This window comes from Trichechus manatus, unplaced genomic scaffold (assembly GCF_000243295.1).
Source record: "Trichechus manatus latirostris isolate Lorelei unplaced genomic scaffold, TriManLat1.0 scaffold00057, whole genome shotgun sequence".
NCBI classification, from domain to species: domain Eukaryota; kingdom Metazoa; phylum Chordata; class Mammalia; order Sirenia; family Trichechidae; genus Trichechus; species Trichechus manatus.
In genome coordinates, this window is record NW_004443993.1 from 15,354,622 (window position 1) to 15,373,679 (window position 19,058).

The 19,058-nt window shown below is 59.3% G+C and overlaps 2 protein-coding genes across 3 annotated transcripts in view; one reads left to right on the forward strand and one right to left on the reverse strand.

Annotated features, from left to right (window-relative positions):
• Nucleotides 1–448, forward strand: part of PLPPR3 (phospholipid phosphatase related 3) — an 8,894-nt gene extending 8,446 nt beyond the window's left edge. Inside the window, exon 8 of the mRNA XM_004378694.2 lies at nt 101–448. Coding sequence (XP_004378751.1) covers nt 101–448 — 348 coding nt within the window. The remainder of the gene's footprint in view (nt 1–100) is intronic.
• A 1,118-nt stretch (nt 449–1,566) lies between these two features.
• Nucleotides 1,567–13,902, reverse strand: PTBP1 (polypyrimidine tract binding protein 1). 2 transcript variants are annotated; one of them, XM_004378525.2, is made up of 15 exons: nt 13,791–13,902; nt 10,567–10,597; nt 7,232–7,307; nt 6,934–7,106; nt 6,713–6,859; nt 6,463–6,633; nt 6,236–6,346; nt 5,967–6,141; nt 5,596–5,673; nt 4,840–4,988; nt 3,405–3,438; nt 2,874–2,966; nt 2,580–2,796; nt 2,109–2,186; nt 1,567–2,028 (listed from the first exon to the last, which is right to left on the reverse strand). In XM_004378525.2, exons 1-15 carry the CDS (start codon nt 13,796–13,798, stop codon nt 1,896–1,898), a joined length of 1,674 nt encoding a protein of 557 aa, XP_004378582.1. In that variant the 5' UTR covers nt 13,799–13,902; the 3' UTR covers nt 1,567–1,895. The 2 variants fall into 2 exon arrangements, with proteins under 2 accessions (XP_004378582.1, XP_004378584.1); XM_004378527.1 differs by lacking the exon at nt 5,596–5,673 and having other exon boundaries at nt 1,896–2,028.
• Between the last annotated feature and the right edge of the window lie 5,156 nt (nt 13,903–19,058).

Genomic DNA, 19,058 nt, shown 5'->3' on the forward strand with positions numbered 1-19,058 from the left:
GTGCTCCACGGAGGAATCAATAAACGGTGGACAAGCGAGTTCAGACTCCGAGTCTTTTTGTCGTGGCTGAACACGCCTACGGCCCCGCCGGCCCCCCCAGTGGGCACTCCCCCCCCCCTTCCGAACTAAGTCCGGGGGCGAGCCGGGCCGGTCGCGCGCGGGGCCATCTGCGGGGTGGGCTGCCGGGGAGCGGGCGGGCGGGCCCCTGGCTCCAGGGGCGGGTCCTGTCTGCGCCGAGGCCCGGGAAGCAGCAGGCCGCAAACGCACAGCGGCGGACAGGCTTCTGCCCCCGCACTGTCCTGGCCGAGCGGGGGCGCAGCGGGCCGTCCCTGTGCCCGTGGCTTGGAGGGGCCCCGACCCGGGACGCCGAGCCTGCCCACAGTCCACGAGCAGTCAGACGAGCGGAGGGAGGAAGGTGGAAGGCTGGCCCCAGAGGGAAAGCAGTTAAGACAAACAGGCCCAAAGAAGTGGGAAGTCGGAGCACAGGATACAGAAGAAATTTATTCAAAGTCCGAGTACAGATGGCCAGCTGCCTTCTACAACGTGAACAGAAAGAAAGAGGTCTACAGAAAAGGTACAAAGTTTGTTATAAAATCGTTTAATTCGTTTCTCGCGCATTACAGCCGCCGGGCGGCCCTGGAATGTGCAGTGGTCGCGGTCCCTCCGCGGTTACAATACTGCGCCTGTAATTGCTTCTATCAAAATATACATCTGTGTCACCATAAAAAACCGCGCTGGCTACCCTCGGGTCTTACAGGTATAAAAAGTCACAAATATTTACACCCTTGTTACACTCCTTACATGCAAACACTGGGGTCCAGAGAACCCCCATTGCAGAGGCGGGGGTGGCTGCTGCCACCAGAATGCACACACAGGCAGAGCCTGCGCAGCAGGGCAGGGGCAGGTCCGAGGGGGCGGGCAGTTAAGACGAGGGCCTCCGCCCCACCCTCTGGGTCCCAGCACAGGAGGCAGACAGAAAACAGAAATAACTTTGGTCCACAATTTGCAGGAAAAAAAAAAAAGAAAAAAACCCTGAAAAACTGTAAGAGCGTTTGTACCTCTAGGTGTGAAATAAGGCCGCGGGGACCCAGGTGGGCACTGTCCCCGCCCAGTCTGCTCCTTGGGATCGGGATTCCTGCCTGTGACGTCTCTCAGTTACAAAGAAGGAAAGTACAGAATACAAGGTAATACCACAAGGAGGAAGCTTAGATACACTTATACCATCTTTATCTTGCTATAAAAAGTTACTTAAAACTATTTCTTTTGCATATAAATGGGGAGATTAGAATATTTGGTCAACTGGAGTATTGCTAGGCACAGCTGTCTGCAGTATCATACAAGAAGGGCGGATCGCCGGCCGCGCGGCCCCCGCGTCTCAGGCGCGGAGGGGCACCTTGCTAATGGGGTCTGTGGGAGGGGGAATCATGTCACTTGATTAATCGGGCAGGCGCGGGGGGGCGCGGGCACTGCAGACTCCAGGCGTCAGCACATGATTGCCGTGGAGCCTGTGGCCCTCCCCTCACACCCCAACACCAGCCGGGCAGCCCCCCCCCCCCACGCGGGGTTTTAAGGCACAAAGAAGCCGACTCGTGGTTGGAGCCCGCCCTGGCCCGGCCGCAAGGCCCCGGTGGCGGCAGGTCGAGCTCCAGAAGGCATTGCTGTGAGACCTGAGGGCGGGCGCCGCGGCCGTGGGACCCTCCGCTCGCGACAGGCACCGCAAGGTTAGAAGGTGGATTAGATTTAATTTTTTTAAAAACAGGTAAACTGATTTCTCTTTAAAAAAATAAAATCTCTGGTCGTAAGGTCACTTCAGCTGCGTTTTAAAGTGGCTTTTTCTCTGGAATGATGGAAGTCGTCACGGGGGCCGGGTGGGCGGCTCCGCAGCCCGGCGCGCCCTAGATGGTGGACTTGGAGAAGGAGACCCGCAGGTGGTGGTTCTCGCCCAGGTCGTGGTTGTGCAGCTCGATGAGGGCCTGGATGGCCTCCTCCACAGAGCCCATCTGGATCAGCGCCATCTTGCGGTCCTTCCTGCCAGACACAGGCGTCAGGGCCTGCGGGTGGGCGGGCAGGTGGGTTGTACGCGGGGGGCGGGGGGTACCCCTACTTACTGGAAGAACTTGAACCCTTTGACCATCCCTCCGTTACTCGAGAAGAGAATCTTGAGGTCATCTTCAGATATGGAAGGCCTGCAGAGACAGGGGTACCGTGAGCCCAAGCCCACCCCGGCCGCCTCCTCACCCTCAGTCTAGTCTACACAAGAGACCCTAGGGTCAGAAGGTCAAGACTACAGGAACAGGGTCTCAGACAGCCCACGATGGTGTCAAGTGAGCATAACGGAAGGTCACCCCCGTGTCCCATGAGCCAGCTTCGGGTCACAGACGGTGATCAGCAGCTGAGGTGGTTGCTGTGGAGGTGCCTGTCAGGGCTGGCTGCCCTCCGCAGCAAGGCCGGGCTCTCCTGAGTCCTCCCTTCAGAAAAGCTTCCCCGACAGCCACAGAGCTAGGACGCAGCTGCTTCACTTAATCCGAGGATTGAGGTGTACGTGGAGGGGATGCGGGGCAGGGCCGCGGGAGCCTTACGGGATGTTGGAGAGGTGCAGAGTGGCCGAGGGCGGGAAGATGTTCTGGAAGTTCTTGGAGCCGGGCTTCTTGAAGCGGTGCAGGGGCGAGTTGCTGTAGTCCTTGGTGAGGCCCTGGTCCTCCTGGCCCTCCCGCGGCAGCTGCACATTCTGGTGCTTGGACAGCGTGATGCGCACTGGCTTCCCGTGCAGCTTGTGCCCGTTGAGGTGGCTCATGGCTGTGGGCGGGACGGGGCGTCACGGGGGGCGCCCTAGGACACCCACCGCCCACTCCCAGGGACGGCCGGCCCCTTACCCAGCTGAGCCTGGCTCCCGTCGGCCATCTGCACCAGGGCATTCTCCTTCTTGTTGAACAGGACCTTCACGCGCTGGACGTCCCCATACACGCCTTCAAAAACCCAAGAAAGGCCTGAGCGCCGTGGCCTGCGGCCCGTCTCCCCGCAGCCCCCCGGCCCCACACGCCCGCAAGGCTCCGCTCTTTCTGCCCCTGGGGAACCTGCGTCTAGCGGCCACAGGGCACGTTACGGAAACAACCAAGGTCAGCCAAAAAGTAATAAATATAGAGAGGTACGCTGCCAAGGAGCGGCCACTTGAGCATGCTACCAACACAGGGAACTCTAGGACAAGCATGCGGGGTGATCCACCATGCGCACCCAGGAACCGCACGCACGCACGCACGCACGCACGCACGCACGCACGCACGCCATACGCAAACCGAGCAGACGGTGCGAGGCCCGAGGCCAGCTGCAGACTCATAGTACACTTAGGGTGTCAAATGACCGCAATTCAATGAAAACAAGGTAATAAAGTGTGAATGATAACATACCGAAAAGAATAAAGAGGCTTTGGGGTGTGACTCTCTAGAGGACAGCAGAGCAAGGCAGCGGAGGGACAGGGAGAGGGAGAGTCAGGGGGAGCGAGGTTGGCAGTCGTCCACCACGAGGAAGGCAGTCCCCGCAGGCGTGCGACATGGTTGATGGATGATGGAGTTGTCAAGGTGGTTAATATTCAAGGGCAGGTTGGTTTCCGGAGAGCAGGGTTTTGGAGGGGGAATTTTTTTTTGTTTGTTTGTTTATTTATGTTTTGTTTGTTTCAAGCAACAACAGGAAGCAGAAGTACCGTGCAGTCAGTTGGCAAAGAAATTCCGGATCAGGGCAAGAAAAAAAAATCGGGAAAGGGGAAGGGGAGAAAAGAAAAAAGTAGCAAAAAACACAGGTCAGTAAATACGTAAGAAAATAATGTAGCGTTCCAGTCAAGATCTATACACACGTTACAAGTCACAGGTTCACCTCGCGGAACAGAGGTAAGAAAAGCACCTGTTCTCGACCCAGAGAGCAGGAGACAGCACTGGGGGAGAGCCTCCAGAAGGCCAGTCCCACCACACCCCAGACGGAGCCCGCACTTCCCACGAAGGCCCCCCATCCGGACTTCCCCCCACCTGCTCTCAGCTCTGTCCACAGAAGTACTGTCTCCTGCTGACTGGGGCACAGTAAGTCTCTAGGACGATTACACAGCCGTGAGGTGAGGTCTGAGACTGTTAGTTCACGCTACACAAGTCTTCTCACCCCGAACTGAGCTCCCGGGGAACACGGCCTCAGCCTGCCCCGTGCCCTCCGTCCACCCGGGCCGTGGGCCCAAGTGCAGGGAGGTCCCCCACGAGAGGCTCAGTCCTGCCCTACCCCATGCCTCAGAAGAAGTGGTAGTTGGTGTCAGATAAGAGACAATCTAAAACGTTGACTAAATGATAATCCCATCCATTAAGAATTAAATATTTTAAGTATTTATCATCTCGTTCAAGCTCTGAGGCAACTGTGACAAAAATTCACAGCAAGGCTATACTGGGCACCTCTCTCGGTGCAGTCTGCGTGCCATCACGCAGTAGGGACCCTGATCCCAGCACCCCACCTGGCCACGCAGAGCAGAGATGCCCAGTGGCCTTTCAACTGCACCCAGGTTTTGCTCCCCCATCCTATTTTTAGATTGCCTTCCCGTAACAGAAAATATTTTATCTTTGAGCATTATGGAATTGGAAACGTACATCAAGATGTTAAGGAAACAGAAAACTAGCAATCTGGAAGCAGAGTGGACGTGCAGCGTGAGTGGAGGGTGGAGGCCGAGTGTCCCTGCACCAGGGACAGAGCTGAGGGGGGTGCTGCGCTTGCTGCCCCAGGAGGGCAGGGCGCTGAGGCCCCGAGACCCAGCACAGCGTCCCTGCACGTCTTCCCGGGAAGGAGGAGGAGCCTGGAAGGAAGCCCACGTACCTCTGGGTTGAGGTTGCTAACCAGGAGGACCGAGTTCCCTGCCCCAGCCAGGCCGGGGATGGCGATCCGGCCTGCCGCTGCCGCCGCCGCTGCCGCCGAGGGGATGGCCAGAGGGGCCAGGGCGCCATGGACGTTGGGAACGGAGAGACCTGGAAATGAAGGAGCAGTTGAGACAGTGATGTCCAGCTTTCTGCCCGAAGCAGAGCCCGGTTCTCATGCAAAGGTGGCGCAGGCAGCGCAGGGCGAGCTCAGGGCCTGCTGCTGCTCACACACCCCACAGCACAACAAGCTGCCGTTCCGTGAATGCGCCAACAAAACCCCGCGAGCCGAGCGGCCACCCAGGGGCCACTGCCTGCCTACCCACACACTGCGGCCGTCCTCCTCCATGCTCGGCACACGGGGGGGGGGGGGGGGACAGCTGTTGTCCGCACGCACAGAGACCTGTCACGTGGTGGGCCGCCCGCCGGGTCGCTTCCCAGGCCACCGCACTAACCTACTGGGACATACCTGCTCCGCCCACTGATGGCCTCTGCCCAAGGCTGTGATGCCCGCAGCCCTTGGCACAGGGCTGAGCCTCCGCTGCCTGGCCTGACTACCTGACCTACGCTGGCCCCGCTCCTGGGAGGCCCCGTTACCTGTGCGCTCACAACTATGCCGGCCAGCCCACATCGGCCGCCGAGAGAAAGCAGGTGTGGGAAGGTGGTGTGGGCATGCAGACCGGATGTGGGGTTATGACAAGAGCGAGTGTTTGAGTACCTGCAGCTTGAGGAATGGCAAAGGTGGGAGGGAAACCAGCTCCTGCATACGGAGAGGCTGAGATTATACCAGGTGCACCTAGAAATAAACGAGACACTAATCATTGCACCCAGGCCTCCGCCGCCGCGGACAGTCGTCATGCCTGCGGCCCCACCTAGCCAGGCTCGCCCCCCAGAGACCAGGCAGCGTGCTGGGAGGTCGTCTGTGGGCTGGGCAGCTGCCGGGCGTAGGCACATCCGGGCCGAGCGCTTCCCTGGGGGCCTCTCGGGGCGCTGAACCTGAGCTACGTGGCCATCTCCTCCCCGTGGGTGCCGCTCGCCTGCGGACAGGGTCCAGGTGTGCGTGCACTGCCGCCTGCCGGGGCGTCTTACCGAAGGCTGCGGCCATGGTCTGGTCCAGGGACGGCTGGCTGTCCCCTGAGGGCAGGTCTGGGCGCGTGTAGTCGCGGCTCTTGTCGTTGTTGTACTTCACGTTGAGGCTGGTGAGCTTGGAGAAGTCGATCCGCAACGTGCAGCAGGCGTTGTAGATGTTCTGCCCGTCCAGGGACTGCGGGCAACAGGGGCGAGTGGTGGGCGGGGGCTCGCTCCCTGCGGGCTGGGGGGAGTGAGCCGCGGGCGAGCGGCGGGCAGGACTCACTCACCAGCTTGGCGTGCTGGGCGCTCACGGGCTCTGCGTACTGCAGCAGCGCCTGGAACTGGTTATTCTTGGTGAAAGTGATGATTTTCAGAACCGTGCCAAACTTGGAGAAAATCTGGAGGCGAAGAAGGAAGCTGAGCCAGGACCCCACCGTGCAGAGCGCCCCACTCACCCGCAGTGGACACAGGCGCCAGGAGCGTGTGCACGGTCCCTAGAGCAGCCGGCCCCCACCTGGTGCAGCACGTCCAGCGTCACGGGGTAGAACAGGTTTTCCACGATGATCCGAAGCACAGGACTCTGGCCCGCCATGGCCATCCCAGCATCCACCGCAGCGGCAGAGGCGGCCAGGGCCAGGCTTCCCGACTGAACTGAGTTCACAGCCTGCAGGGCTGCCTGGGCGCGCTGCGGGAGAAAGCAGCAGAGGTGAGCCCTGCGGGCCCCACGGCACCGTCCCCCGCCCGGTCACAAGCCGAGCACTCACCGCCTGGTTGGGTGAGCTGTCGGTCTTGAGCTCCTTGTGGTTGGAGAACTGGATGTAGATGGGCTGGCCGCGCAGCACGGCCGCCACCGACGTGTAGTAGTTGACCATGGTGTTGGCGGCCTCCTCCGTGTTCATCTCGATGAAGGCCTGGGGACGGACAGGGTCACGGGGCGGCCCCTCGCCACCTCCCGGGCAGGGGACCCGCCTGGGGGCCGCGGTACCTGGTTTTTGCCCTTCAGCATCAGCAGGTTGGTGACCTTCCCGAAGGGCAGCCCCAGAGAGATGACCTCCCCCTCGGTGACATCACTGGGCAGCTTGCGGATATGGACCACACGCGACGGGGCACCGGCGCTCCTGCTGTCCCCTTTGAACTTCTTGCTGTCGTTCCCGTTGGCTGGAGAGAGGGGCATTTGCAGGGCCGACTTCCCACCTGCCCTGCTGCCCGGCCGGGAAGCCTCCAGCACCCTCCCCGAGGACTTGTCCAGGCCACAGTGTGGGGCTGCCAGGGCCCGGGGTTACCTGCAGAGGCCGAATTGCTGCTCATGATAAAGGGCCCGTTGGTGACACAGGTAGAGAAGAGCTCGTCAGATCCCCGCTGGAAGAGAAGGGCCACGCTCAGCCTGACCTCGAGGCAGCAGTGCCGCGTCCTCTCTCACATACCCCCACCCAGGGTTGTCCCCAGAGACACCGACACCCTGCACTGACAGAGCGGCCTCAAAGCCCCACAACAGGATCCTAGACACACCTCCAGGGTTCCCTGTGAGGAGAACCTGAAAGTCGGAACCCACACTTAGGGGTGCCCATCGCTCCCGTGTCTGTGCCTAGGCCGGGCCCCCATCAGCCTCTCCGCCCTGCCAGGACCCCCCCCCAACCTGCCCCACAAGAGAACACAACCACGTCTAAAGTCAGGACGCATCCTGTTACGTGGGCCACTGGCAGACAAAGCCCCCCTTATCGGCCTGCACGGGCGTCCTATTTTCCAGCCAGTCCAGGAAACCCGACCCACCCTGCATTATCACTCCAGAGAACAGGGGTGTGTGTGGTGTGGGCCACACAGTGACTGAGGACAGGACGCTCAGGCGGGCTCCCTTCGACTCCAGTCCAGGAACACTGTTCACTCCCCCGACTGGGTCACCTGAGCCACATCAGGAGGCTGGTCCTGGGCCGTAGAGAAGCCCCGCCCCCCACGAAGTGCTTGTCCAGACAACCTCACCCAAAGCTGTGAAGCCGGCGCCTGCTGACAAAGCCCCAGCTCTGCCTGCAGGAGCACATGGAGCCCACTTTCCTCGGGCTGGCCCCCACAGTCCCCCAACCCCCGAGCAGCCTGGGGCTCCTCAGGAGAGACAGCGAAGCCCTCAGAGGACCACCCCCAACAAGTCCTCAAGTCCTCCCTCTGGTGCCCACCCACCTGCTTGTCACCTGCGGGGTGAACACAAGGGACAGCTCTGGGCTTCCACCCCCACCCAGGTCCCCAGGGCACTCAGGACAGCACCTGCCCCTCCCCTCCCTCCCAAGCCTCCCCCCACTGCCTTTCCCTCAGACTATCCTGTCCCTTCTCAAGGACACCCTGTCTCCATCCTTCCTCCACGCTGCCAACTAGTAACCACTCAGAAGCTTCGCAGCCCCACACAGGAGTGGGTGGGCACCCGGATCCCCCGCCCCCAGGTGGCCCTAGGGACCTGTCCTGGTCAAGGATGAAAACCTCACCACTCCACCCCTCCTCTCCTGGAGGCCCGGGTGAGCAAGGCTGAGGGGGATTTAGAACCCTTGAGGACCTGAAGCGGGCCAGGAAGGAGCAGCCACTGCACCCGGCAGGCCCCTAAACCCAAACAAGGGGGCGCCAGGACAAAGGTGTGGGTGAGGGGAGGCCCAACAGCCACAGGGGCAGCCGGCTTCCATTACCTATGACACCCAAGGGGCCACTGAGCATCTCCTCTCGGGCTGGGGGACCAACATGCCAACTCCTGCCTGCGCCAGCCCAGCTCAGAGCCAAGTGGTGAACGCTCAGAACTGGGGGGTGGCTCAACCGCAACCCCACCCACAAATAAACCCCCAGCTGAGCTTCGAGAACGTCCAGAGCATGAAGCCCCTGAGCTGGATATAAAGGGAAACATTCACACCCATGTGTCCCAACACAGCACCCTGCTCCCAGTCTCCCCACACCAGGCACCCAGAGGGGAGGGCCATGGCTCCCCTCCAAGGAGACATTTCTCCTCAGCCTCAACCCCAGATCATTCAGTGGAAGCCAGGCACACAGCGAACCTCTGCTTAACCTCGGGTCACCAGCTAGTCCACTCCCTTCCTCCTAAGACCTGGGTACTGGCCTGCCCAGCCCCTGGCCATACCTACCGTTCAGAAAGGCCCAGAAGCCCCCAGGCTGCGGCCCCCTCCCACCAAGCTGGCCTGCGCCGGGGTGGGGGGCCAGGTGCAGCAGCAGGAAACCTTAAAAAGGGCATCTTGGCGTCCCCCTCTGACCGGAACGCCGGGCAGGGCCAGAATTTCCTCAGAGCAGCATTCCTGGCCACTTGCCCGAAACCCTAATCGCCATTCCCATGGCAAACAGCCTGGTAAGGCCACAGCCATCTGCAGCCAGCCAAACCCCGTGCCCACACGAGGCCGTCCTCCCCGCACTGTCCTGCTCAGAAGGGGGTGCTGCAAACTACTCCCCCTGAAAACACGGCCAGACGACAGGTGTGGACACAAGCTGCCTGCCCACGCCAGGGTCTGTCCCCGTGGTCCTGACTCGGCCCGGCCGAGGTCCTGCTGTCGGGAGTCCCCTCGCCCCCAGACCTGCCCCAGCGCTTGCCCTCTGGTCTCTCAAGTGGTGGATGAGCCCAGCTGCGCAGCTGCCGCCCCCCCAGGCCTGGGCCCACCTCCCCAGGTGGGATCCGGAACCCCTTAACAGCCCTGTCCTGTCCTAAGAGTGCTCCCTGGGAATGGGGCCAGAACCAACACAGCTGGAAGAAGGCAATCTGGATGCATCCCAGGATCCTCCAAGCCCTTCAGACAGTCTCACCTCCACCCCTAACAAACAGGTTTATCTGCAGGAAATCGGGACAGCGGCCGCCCGGGAAACACCGAAACCAGCCACTAGCCTCTGGCCACAACCCACCACCATCTGCTCCGCAGCCAGTGGCTCGGCTCTCTGGACAAGGCCCCAGTGGACGGGGAGCGGGCTGTACCACCCCCAAGATCGCAGTCAGGTCACAGCCACGGTCAGAGGCCAAACTGGGGGATGGCAGAGGCACCCCCGCATCTGTCCCCACAGACCCTCGAAGCACGGGCCCCCGCCCGGATCCTCCCCAGACGTGCACCACCCCATCCACCTCCACCTTGTCAGTATCTGCTAAAATTCTTTTAATTTAAACAGGAAGAGTACATAACAACCCTAAAACTCAGCCGTTTTCCTTTACTTCAAAACACCCCATAGCATTTTCAAAGCCAAACCTGGATAACCGACAACTCTGTCCCGCTGAAACCAACGTCCGCAGAACCTCACCGCCATTAAGCCATCACCTCGATCATTATCAAAAACAAGTGCCAAACGCCAAAGTGCTCCCCCCAACATCCGGCCCCTGAAATCCCACCTGCCCAGTCGTAGGCAGGCTTGGCAGGCGCTGCCAGGTGACTGAGGCACCCACCCCCAGTCCCAGCATTCCTGGGGTGGCCTGGAGTCGCGCCATTGGACGCTGACGAGTTGCAGATCTTGATTCTGTTAAGAGTTTCTGCCTGAGAGCCCGCAGCCCCACCAGGCTGTGACGGAGCAGGAGGATGGCATTAGGAGTGAGGCCCCGCGCCCGCCCGCGTGCTCAGAGCCCGATCGTGCACCGTGGAGAGGAAGTGAGCATGCCTACCTTTGTACCAACTGCTATATCTGGAACAATGCTGCAGGAAGAGAGAGAGAAGGAGACATGTTAGCCAGGTGAGCCGTCACCGCACTCCCCGGCCACACAGCACCCCAGTCCTAGGTTCCCCTCCAGTGAGGGCTGTGGTAGGGGAATGAGCCACCCCCCGTTCAATCCCCACTCTACAGGGGCCATCTTCGTCTCTCCCAACACCCCAGCAAGGAGAGCTGCTGCAGTTCAAGTTCAACTGCTGTTGTTCGCTTTCTACAAAACGGGAAATGCTTTGGAAACATTCTCAACATGGGAGAGTGTGTGAAAGAGACCGCCTCCAGAAACGGGCTGTCAACGTTTAACCAGGTCTGCGCGGAGGCCCCGACAAGGAAGGAGGGGAAAATTAACAAAAGCAAAGGCATGCCCGACCATGACCCAAGTTACTCATCAACTTTCTGCCCTGGGACTGGACTTTCTCCTCCCCTCAATAGAGGCGGGCGGGAAGAAAGCATGGCTGCCCTTCTGCCTCGCCCAGCCACCAGTTCCTGTTCCACAGCACAAACCTCCACAGCTCTCCCATGCAGGTGTCAGACCCGAGTCCTGGGGTAAGTGACAGTGACTCCAAGAAGGGGTATCTGGGTGACCTGGCTGCCCAGAGTCCCCCTCTGGGCTCGCCACAGGCTTCTTCTCACTCCCAAGCCATGGGGAGTCCTCCCAGCACCTTGAGTCCAGCCAAGCCTGTCTCCTACACTATTGTCCTTTCTCGTAGGCACCTGAGTACCTTTACTCATGTCCTCAAGGAGTTAAGTTCCCACCACCAAAATCCCACAGGAATCCAGACCAAAAAGCGCAGGCTTTTCCGGTCCCAAAGCTGGCCCGCTGAGCCCCGCCCACGGTAAGCGTTCTAACACACTCAGGCCCACTCAGGGCTCCTACCTCTGCACTGTGAGAACAAAGGCACACGGACTAGTTTCTAACAGGATTTTAAAAAAGCTCAGAAGAGAAACTTCCCAGATCAGCTGAGGACTGAGGAGCATCCCACCTCCCTGGAAGGGCCTCAGACACAGGAAGTGCTTGATAAAAATGGCCTTTCTTGAGAAAGAGTTTTAAACGACCCAAAAGGAAGGCTCTCCAGCCTCGGTTCCCAGGTGGGGGCTCCTCTACTTCAGCAAGGCACCCACACGTCCTGACACCCCCCGCTCAGGGCGACTCCTGAAGAACGAGGAAACACTGCCACCCTGGAAAGTCGAGAGCCTGCTCCATCGGAGCTCCCCGCAGAACCCAAGCACCCAGAGCTGGCTGAGCTTCCGCAGGGTGCACTAGGATAGGGAAGCCTCACAGAAATGAAAACCTAAGACGGACCACGGGATCACGTTCCTCATGCGGCAGTTTTTCTACAAGGCTGCTTTAATTCAGCCATTTTAACTCCCAGGCAGGGCATGCATCTGACCCCAGCATTTTAACCACACCTCAGGGTCAGGCCCCGGGCAGGAAGAACAGCAGCTCAAGGACCACGACTGTTCTGGCATCTTGTTACATTTTTAAGAACCAGCACTTCCCCCCGCCCCACGAAGAAACAAACCCTAGTCTACAACGTAAAATCCCTTTCAAAGGTAGTTTGATTCATAAACGGGTTCTATAACGTTTTCGCAGACCAAATTAAAGCTAGCACAACTTTCCACAGAACCTTAATGTCCCCCCAACACAAAATACTCGAGTCCTGACCCTAAACAGTTAAAACAGAGCTATCCTTTGCAAACCTATTAAAAACTACAACACTTTAAAGACAGAAAAACACATAGCGTCAATAATTACTCCAAAAATAAAACCCCGTTCGTTTTCTTTCCTGAAATGGAATGTGTACACACACACGAGCCCGGTCCCTTCACTCTAGCACTGTCCCTGGACTGTCCAGGCCTGGATGAAACCCTGGAGTCTCCCATTCTTCCCTCCCAGGAGGGGCCCAGCCGCCTGGCCCCCACTGCCCGGGGCGGCTCCGGTTTCGGAAGCGAGTCCTCGGCCCGGATAGCCCTGATCGGCATCAACCACTTGCGAAAGCCAAGACGGTGCAGGGCCGAAAATGTCTCCACCGACTGGGCTAAGTTAGGACACTTTGAGTTTCGCTTAAAACTAAAGAAGCGACGCGGGCGACGCGGGACACGGCACAGTGCCCCGGGCCGCCCCGAGACCCTGGGCTAAGAGGGGGCGCAGCCACTTCCGTGCTCGGCCTGTGACCTTGGGCCGCGCCGCCCCACCTCGCGGGAGGTGGGAACAAAGGGGAAGGTGAAGCGAAACCGCCCGGAGGAAGCGCTGGGGGGGCTCCCTGCGAGCCAGCGCGGCTTCCCAGCGAGCGCCGTGCTCCCCGCCCGCAGGCTCGGGAGGAAGGAGCGGGGTCTGACGAACACGCGCTCTGGAGGCAGCTCGGGCTCTCGTCGGGGGTCGGGGTCCCGAGGGAGAAGACCCGACCCCGAAAAAAACCTCTGGGACGGGGAAGGGCGCCTCACGCGGGCTCGACGGAAACCGGGCAGGGCCAAGCGCGGGTGGGGCGGGAGGGCGGCGTCTCCGAGCCGCGCCCGGGCCCGAGGCGGGCGGGGGAGGCGAGGAGAGTCCGCGCGGCGGGAAAGGCGCGCGAGGGGGCCGGACGGGGCGCGGGAACGGCCAAGCGGGCGCGCGAAAAGCCGCGCACGCGCACCAGGATCCGCCGGGAGCGCGAAGGGGCGCGCACGCGTGCGGGAGACAGGACGGGAAGCGGGAAGGCCCACACAAGCTGCGCGACGCCGCGCACGAGCCTGGGACTCGCCGGGAGCGCGTAGGGGCGCGCGCAGACCGGAAGGACAGCGGGAAGGGTCGTGCGCCCCCGAGAGTGCTTAGACGCAGGGGAAGGGGAGGGGCAACCGACCACCGCGTGCGCTCCGGCTGGGGCGCGTGGAGGCCGGTAATGGCCGGACGCCGCGGGGGATGGGGCGAGTACGGCGGGAAGGGCGGGGGCTGCGGCCGGGCGGCGGCCCTCCGCCGCCACCACGCCAGGAAGGCAGGCTGCCACGCGCCCTCCCTCTGCCGCCCCGCAACCCAGTTCCCGCGCGCCCGGGCGTAGGGGGAGGGGAGCCTGAGACCCTGGCCCCCATTGGCCCGGGTGAGGCGGGCGCGGCGCGAGGATCGTCGGCCCGAGGCGGGCCCGGCGGCGGCCGCGGGGAGAACGGGGCGTGAGGAGGGCGATGGGCAGCACGAGAAGCACGACTCACCCGTCCATTGCACACACAGGAGACCCGCAGGGGACGGAGTGGAGGCGTCGGAATAGCAGGAACCGACCCAACGGCTCCGAGATATAGACTCACAAAATGGCGGAGACGCCCGAACACGTCCCCCGCGCGGGCTGCCCATTGGTTCCTGCTGCAGCCAGGGGGCGGGGCGAGTCCGGCCGCCCCCTGCCCGCGCCTCCGAATGGCCAGAAGGTCGCTGGGGGGGGTGGTGCCAAGAGGAACAGCAGGCGCCTATTGGCGGAAATAGCCGTCCGTCAGCGCTAAGGAGGAAACGGCCTCTGGTGTCGGGGGAAGAAGTGGGGTTGGGGGGTGGGGGAGAAGGTGGAACCACGTGACGGTGCCAGGTCCAGTGACCTGCCCTGTCGCGTGTGGCTCTGCGGGGGAAGCCATCTTGAGAGTGGGTACGTGGCGAGTCAGGCGGCGGGAAGCGTGCTTCCCTGAGGCTGCCGCCATCTTGCATGCGGGCAGGAGCCGCCCACCTCGAGCGTGAGGGCTAAGGGAGGTGCGTCGCCATCTTGGAGTCGGGCAGGAAACCTACGGACTCCATCTTGCTTATGGGCATATGGCCAAAAAGTCTGATTCAAACTGAGTCAAACTCCTAGGTTAGCGCGTCGGGAGGTGGAGTCCTCTTAGCGCGAACCCTACAGGCCCGGGCTCTGCCTCCATAGCTGGCCGCGGGGCCTGCGGGCGCGAAGCATCCGGGATCACCCCCGGCCCCCGACCGGTCTTTGTTCATCCTACAGCAGCGATGCCTATACGCAGTCCCGCCCCTGGCTGCAAAGATGGAGAAACTGAGGCCCAAGACCCCGCACACAGGACAGGCGCCCGCCGTATAGACGGAGAAACGGAGGCCCGGGGCGCACAGTCAACAAGAGACGCAGAATCTTGCCCTTCTGAGCCTCCATCCCAGCAGCAGGAAAACACCCTAAACTGTCTGGGGGCCACCAGGGCCTGCTGCTCATCTTCGTTCTCTTGGTGACTCTTCCTAGGGGTGGGCTAGCTGCCCTAGAGAGCCGCTGATGCTAAGAAGAGTTAAACAGGGTTGTGGGCGACAGGGGCGGCAAGCCAAGTCCGGCCGTGTGAGGAGCATGCCCAGGGAGGGCAGAAGGGGGCTCAGGTTGGCTAAAGCCAGGTCAGACCACCCAGCACTTCCTAAACCAGGAACCTCTCACAGGGCTGGGAAGCCTCCAGGAGACGATGCGCCTCAGGGGCTTGGCGCAGCTCCCGGCACAGTAGACGCTCAATAAATAGAGGAAATTATTACGATTATTGCTTGCTGTGTGTCCATGCTGAAAGGCCAAAGGGGTTTTTAATTGGCACGAACCTAGAGAGGGAGAAGAAATGACATTTCTCGATTCGCCAAATCGGCTGATGCGCCCCGCCTCTCCAGAGACCCGGCAGCGGCCTCGGCTTGGGCGGCCCAGGAGCCTGGGAGCCCTAACGCGCGCCGGGTGCCAGAGGAGTCTAGCCGGGATTAGGAGCGGCTGCCGATTTCCACGGGACGCCTCCCGCGGAGCCCTCCTTTGGCCTGAACAAGCCGGCGGGGCCACGGTGTCTTCAGGCCTAAGGCCATAGGAAGCCCATACAGGCTAATCAGGAATGCAGCGGTGGATTTAGAAGAAGCCAACCCACACTCCCTGGATATACCCCTCCAGGTGGCACACCCGCACTCCTCTCTGGGGGCCACCAGGGCCAGCTGCTGGTCTTGGTTTTCTCCATGACTCTTCCCAGGGGTGGGCCAGCAGCCCTGGAGAGCTGCCGGGCAGGAGTGAGGGAGGCAGAGGAAGAGGAGGCGGCAGCTAACATTTGGAAATGCCCCAAGCTCCAAGCACAGGTCTAAGCAGACAGAATCATTTAAAATCCAGGGCCCATCACAGCGTTCCTGGGCTCCGGTCTGGTTCATAGTAAAAGCCCAAGTTCGCCCCACAGCTCAGCAGGTCCCATCTGCCTCAGGACCTCTTACGGATTCAATTGTGTCCCCCCAAAATGTGTTGTAAATCCTAACCCCTGTACTTGTGGTTAGAATCTCATTTGGGAGTGAGTTTTCTTTGTTACGTTAATGAGACAGTATTAGCGTAGGGTGTGTTTTAAGTCCATCTCTTTCGAGATGTGAAAGAGATTAAACAAGCCAGCCAGCCAGCAGGGATGGGAGAAGAGAGATGCCGGGCTACAGGAAGATCACCAAGGAGCCAAGCAATAGCTGAAGAGACAAGGACCACGCGGGGTCACAGAAGGGGTTGCGGTCTGCCGATTCAGCCACACTCACCCTTCTGGCTCAGACAAGTCCCTGAATCTTTCTGGACACTGGGTGCCAGCGGTGAGTGAGACCAGCCCACCTCTGCCTGGGTCAGAATCCACACTAATTGCCACCGTTACTACTGCCAGAAGGAAAATCAGAGAAGAACTGACGCCTTTGAATTGTGGTGTTGGTCAAGAATGTTGACTGTACCATGGACTGCCAGAAGAATGAGCGAATCTGTCTTGGAAGAAGTGCAGCCAGCACGCCCCTTAGAAGCAAGGATGGTGAGACTTTGTCTCACGTACTTTGGACATGTTGTCAGGAGGGATCAGTCCCTGGAGGACATCATGCTTGGTAAAGTAGAGGGTCAGCGAAAAAGAGGAAGACCCTCGACGAGATGGAGTGACACAGTGGCTGCAACAGTGGGCTCGAGCATAACGATTGGGAGCACGACGCAGGAGCGGGCCGTGGTTCGTTCTATAGTGCACAGGGTCCCTGTGAGTCGGAACCAACTCGACGGCACCCAACACCAGCTACTGCCGGAAGCAAAGATGTGGACGGCCCTGCCTGGGTCAGGGAGACTTGACTGAGGGGACCGAGGAAGAGGGTTACTGAGGCCAAGGGAAGGCCTCCAGGAGCACGGGGAGGGGTGTGGGCACTGGTGAGGCCGACATGTCCAGCGACCAGCAGGGTGTCTGGCCCAAAACAGAGGTCAGACAGACTGTTTACCAGAGTCCCCTGTGGAGGCAGTAACACAGCATCATGAGCTGAGAGGCTTAAAACAATGGAAATTTATTCTCTCACAGCTCTGGAGGCAAGAGGTCCGAAATCAAGGTGTGGGCAGGGCTTGGATTCCTCTGAAGGCTCTAGGGGAGGACCCTTCCTTGTCTCATACAGCTTCTGGTGGCCCTAGGTGTTCCTTGGCTTGTGGCTGCATCACTCCCCTCTCTGCCTCTGTCTTCATGTGGTCTACCTCTTCTGTCTCTCATGAGGACCCTTTGTGATTATAATATGCTTGCCTGGATATTCCAGGAAGCTCCCCCATCTCAAGACCCTTAACTTAATCCCATCTGCAAAGACTCATTTTTCCAAGAAGGTCACGCTCACAGGTTCTGGGACTTAGCACGTGGGCATATCTTTTGGGGAGGCTGCCTGCAGACCCTCCATTATTGCGCCCTGGCCTTGTCCAGGGAGCCCCCCGAGGTCACGGGCTGGCCTTACAGTTACCAAGGATTAGGGCCCCGACCTTTGTTACAAGTCAGACGTCACTGTGTAGAACACGCAAGCAGAGAAGATGCCCGGACGGTACATTGTGTGCGGGACTTATTCCGCGAGCGGGGCTCAGCCTCTCTCCGTCTTTCTGTCTCCCCCGCCTCCTTCCACTCACCATTCCGGCCTCGCCAGCCAGCTGCTTCCTTCATGAATGATTCAGGCCGAGTGTGGACACGTGCTGGCCGAGCATTTGTTTGAGAATCGTCTGTTCGTCACCATGTTGAAAATGATACCTTGAGCTCTTCCCAGGAGTGAGTGAAGCTGGAGGGAACCAGGTCCAGCGGAGTCAGCTGGCGTCCCAGGCCCTCAAAGCTCCTGAAACAGGCAACAGGGCCTCAGGCCTCTTCTCAGATATGGTGGGTGGGGGAAGGGCAGTGCCTCAATTTACCTCTTTTTCAAAACAAAGGGGCTGAGCTAGGCCAGGTCCCACCCGGCCCTGTGAGTTTCCCCAAAAAGACTTAATAGTTTCAGATTTATTTATTTTTTGACCTGAATATAAAAGTAATAGGACGGGGGTTCAAGGCACAGCCAGGGCCAAAAACCAAGCTGTGTGGCCTTGGAAGGGTCACTCAACCTCTCTGGGCCTCCTGTGCTTCTACAGAGCATTCAAAATTGATCTAAGCCAGCAAGCAATCCCGGTCCTAGGTATACACCCAAAAAACTTGAAAACAGAGACGCAAACAGACACTTGTTACCAACGTTCACTGCAGCACTATTCACAGTAGCCGAAAGGTGGGAACAAACCACGCATCCATCAATAGATAATGGATAAACAAAAGTGGTCCATCCATAAAATGGAATATTTTTCGGCCATAAAAAGGAATGAAGCTCTGATACACGCTATGTCTTAGTCATCTAGTGCTGCTATAACAGAAATACCACAAGTGGATGGCTTTAACAAAGAAATATTTATTTTCTCAGAGTCTAGTAGGCTAGAAGTCCAAATTCAGGGCATCAGCTCCAGGGGAAGGCTTTCTCTCTCTGTCAGCTCTGAAGGCAGTCCTTCTCATCAATCTTCCCCTGGTCTAGGAGCTTCTCTGCACGGGAACCTTGGGTCCAAAGGACGCGCTCTGCTCTCTTGATGATGTGAGGTCCCCTACTCTCTGCTTTCTTCCCTTTCCTTTTGTCTCTTGTAAGATAAAAGGTGGTGCAGGCCACACCCCAGGGAAACTCCCTTTACATTGCATCAGGGATATGACCTCAGTAAGGGTGTTACAATCTCACCCTAATTCTCTTTAACATAAAATTACAATCACAAAATGGAGGACAACCACACAATACTGGGAATCATGGCCTAACCAAGTTGACGCATATTTTGGGAGGACACAATTCAATCCATGACACTGCCGCATGCATAAACCTTTGTGGTGAAATGGTTCCTTTATGTGGCCTTTTGCCTTGATTCTTTGGAAAAACAGCTTGAGAGATTTTTCCTGTAATCCCTGAGGAGTTACCTTTGTCCTAGTTTCCTACCCCAGAGGATGTGTAACTGTTGTTCAGGTTGATTGACATTTCCTGGGAAAGCTAGAAACAATTTGGTTTGATATTTTCTGTCTGGCCCTGGGCTGCAGCCTGCCCTGTGATTGGTATGCACCTTGCAGGGACTGGTCAACAGGCTATGCAAATCAGGCGAGTTGTAGCCCAGCTACGTCTACTATGAAAATGAAGTGTCTGTGGCCTACTGAGAGGGGATTGTTCAGTTCGTGGTCCTGGTAGGAGGGCCATGCCTTGAAACTGAC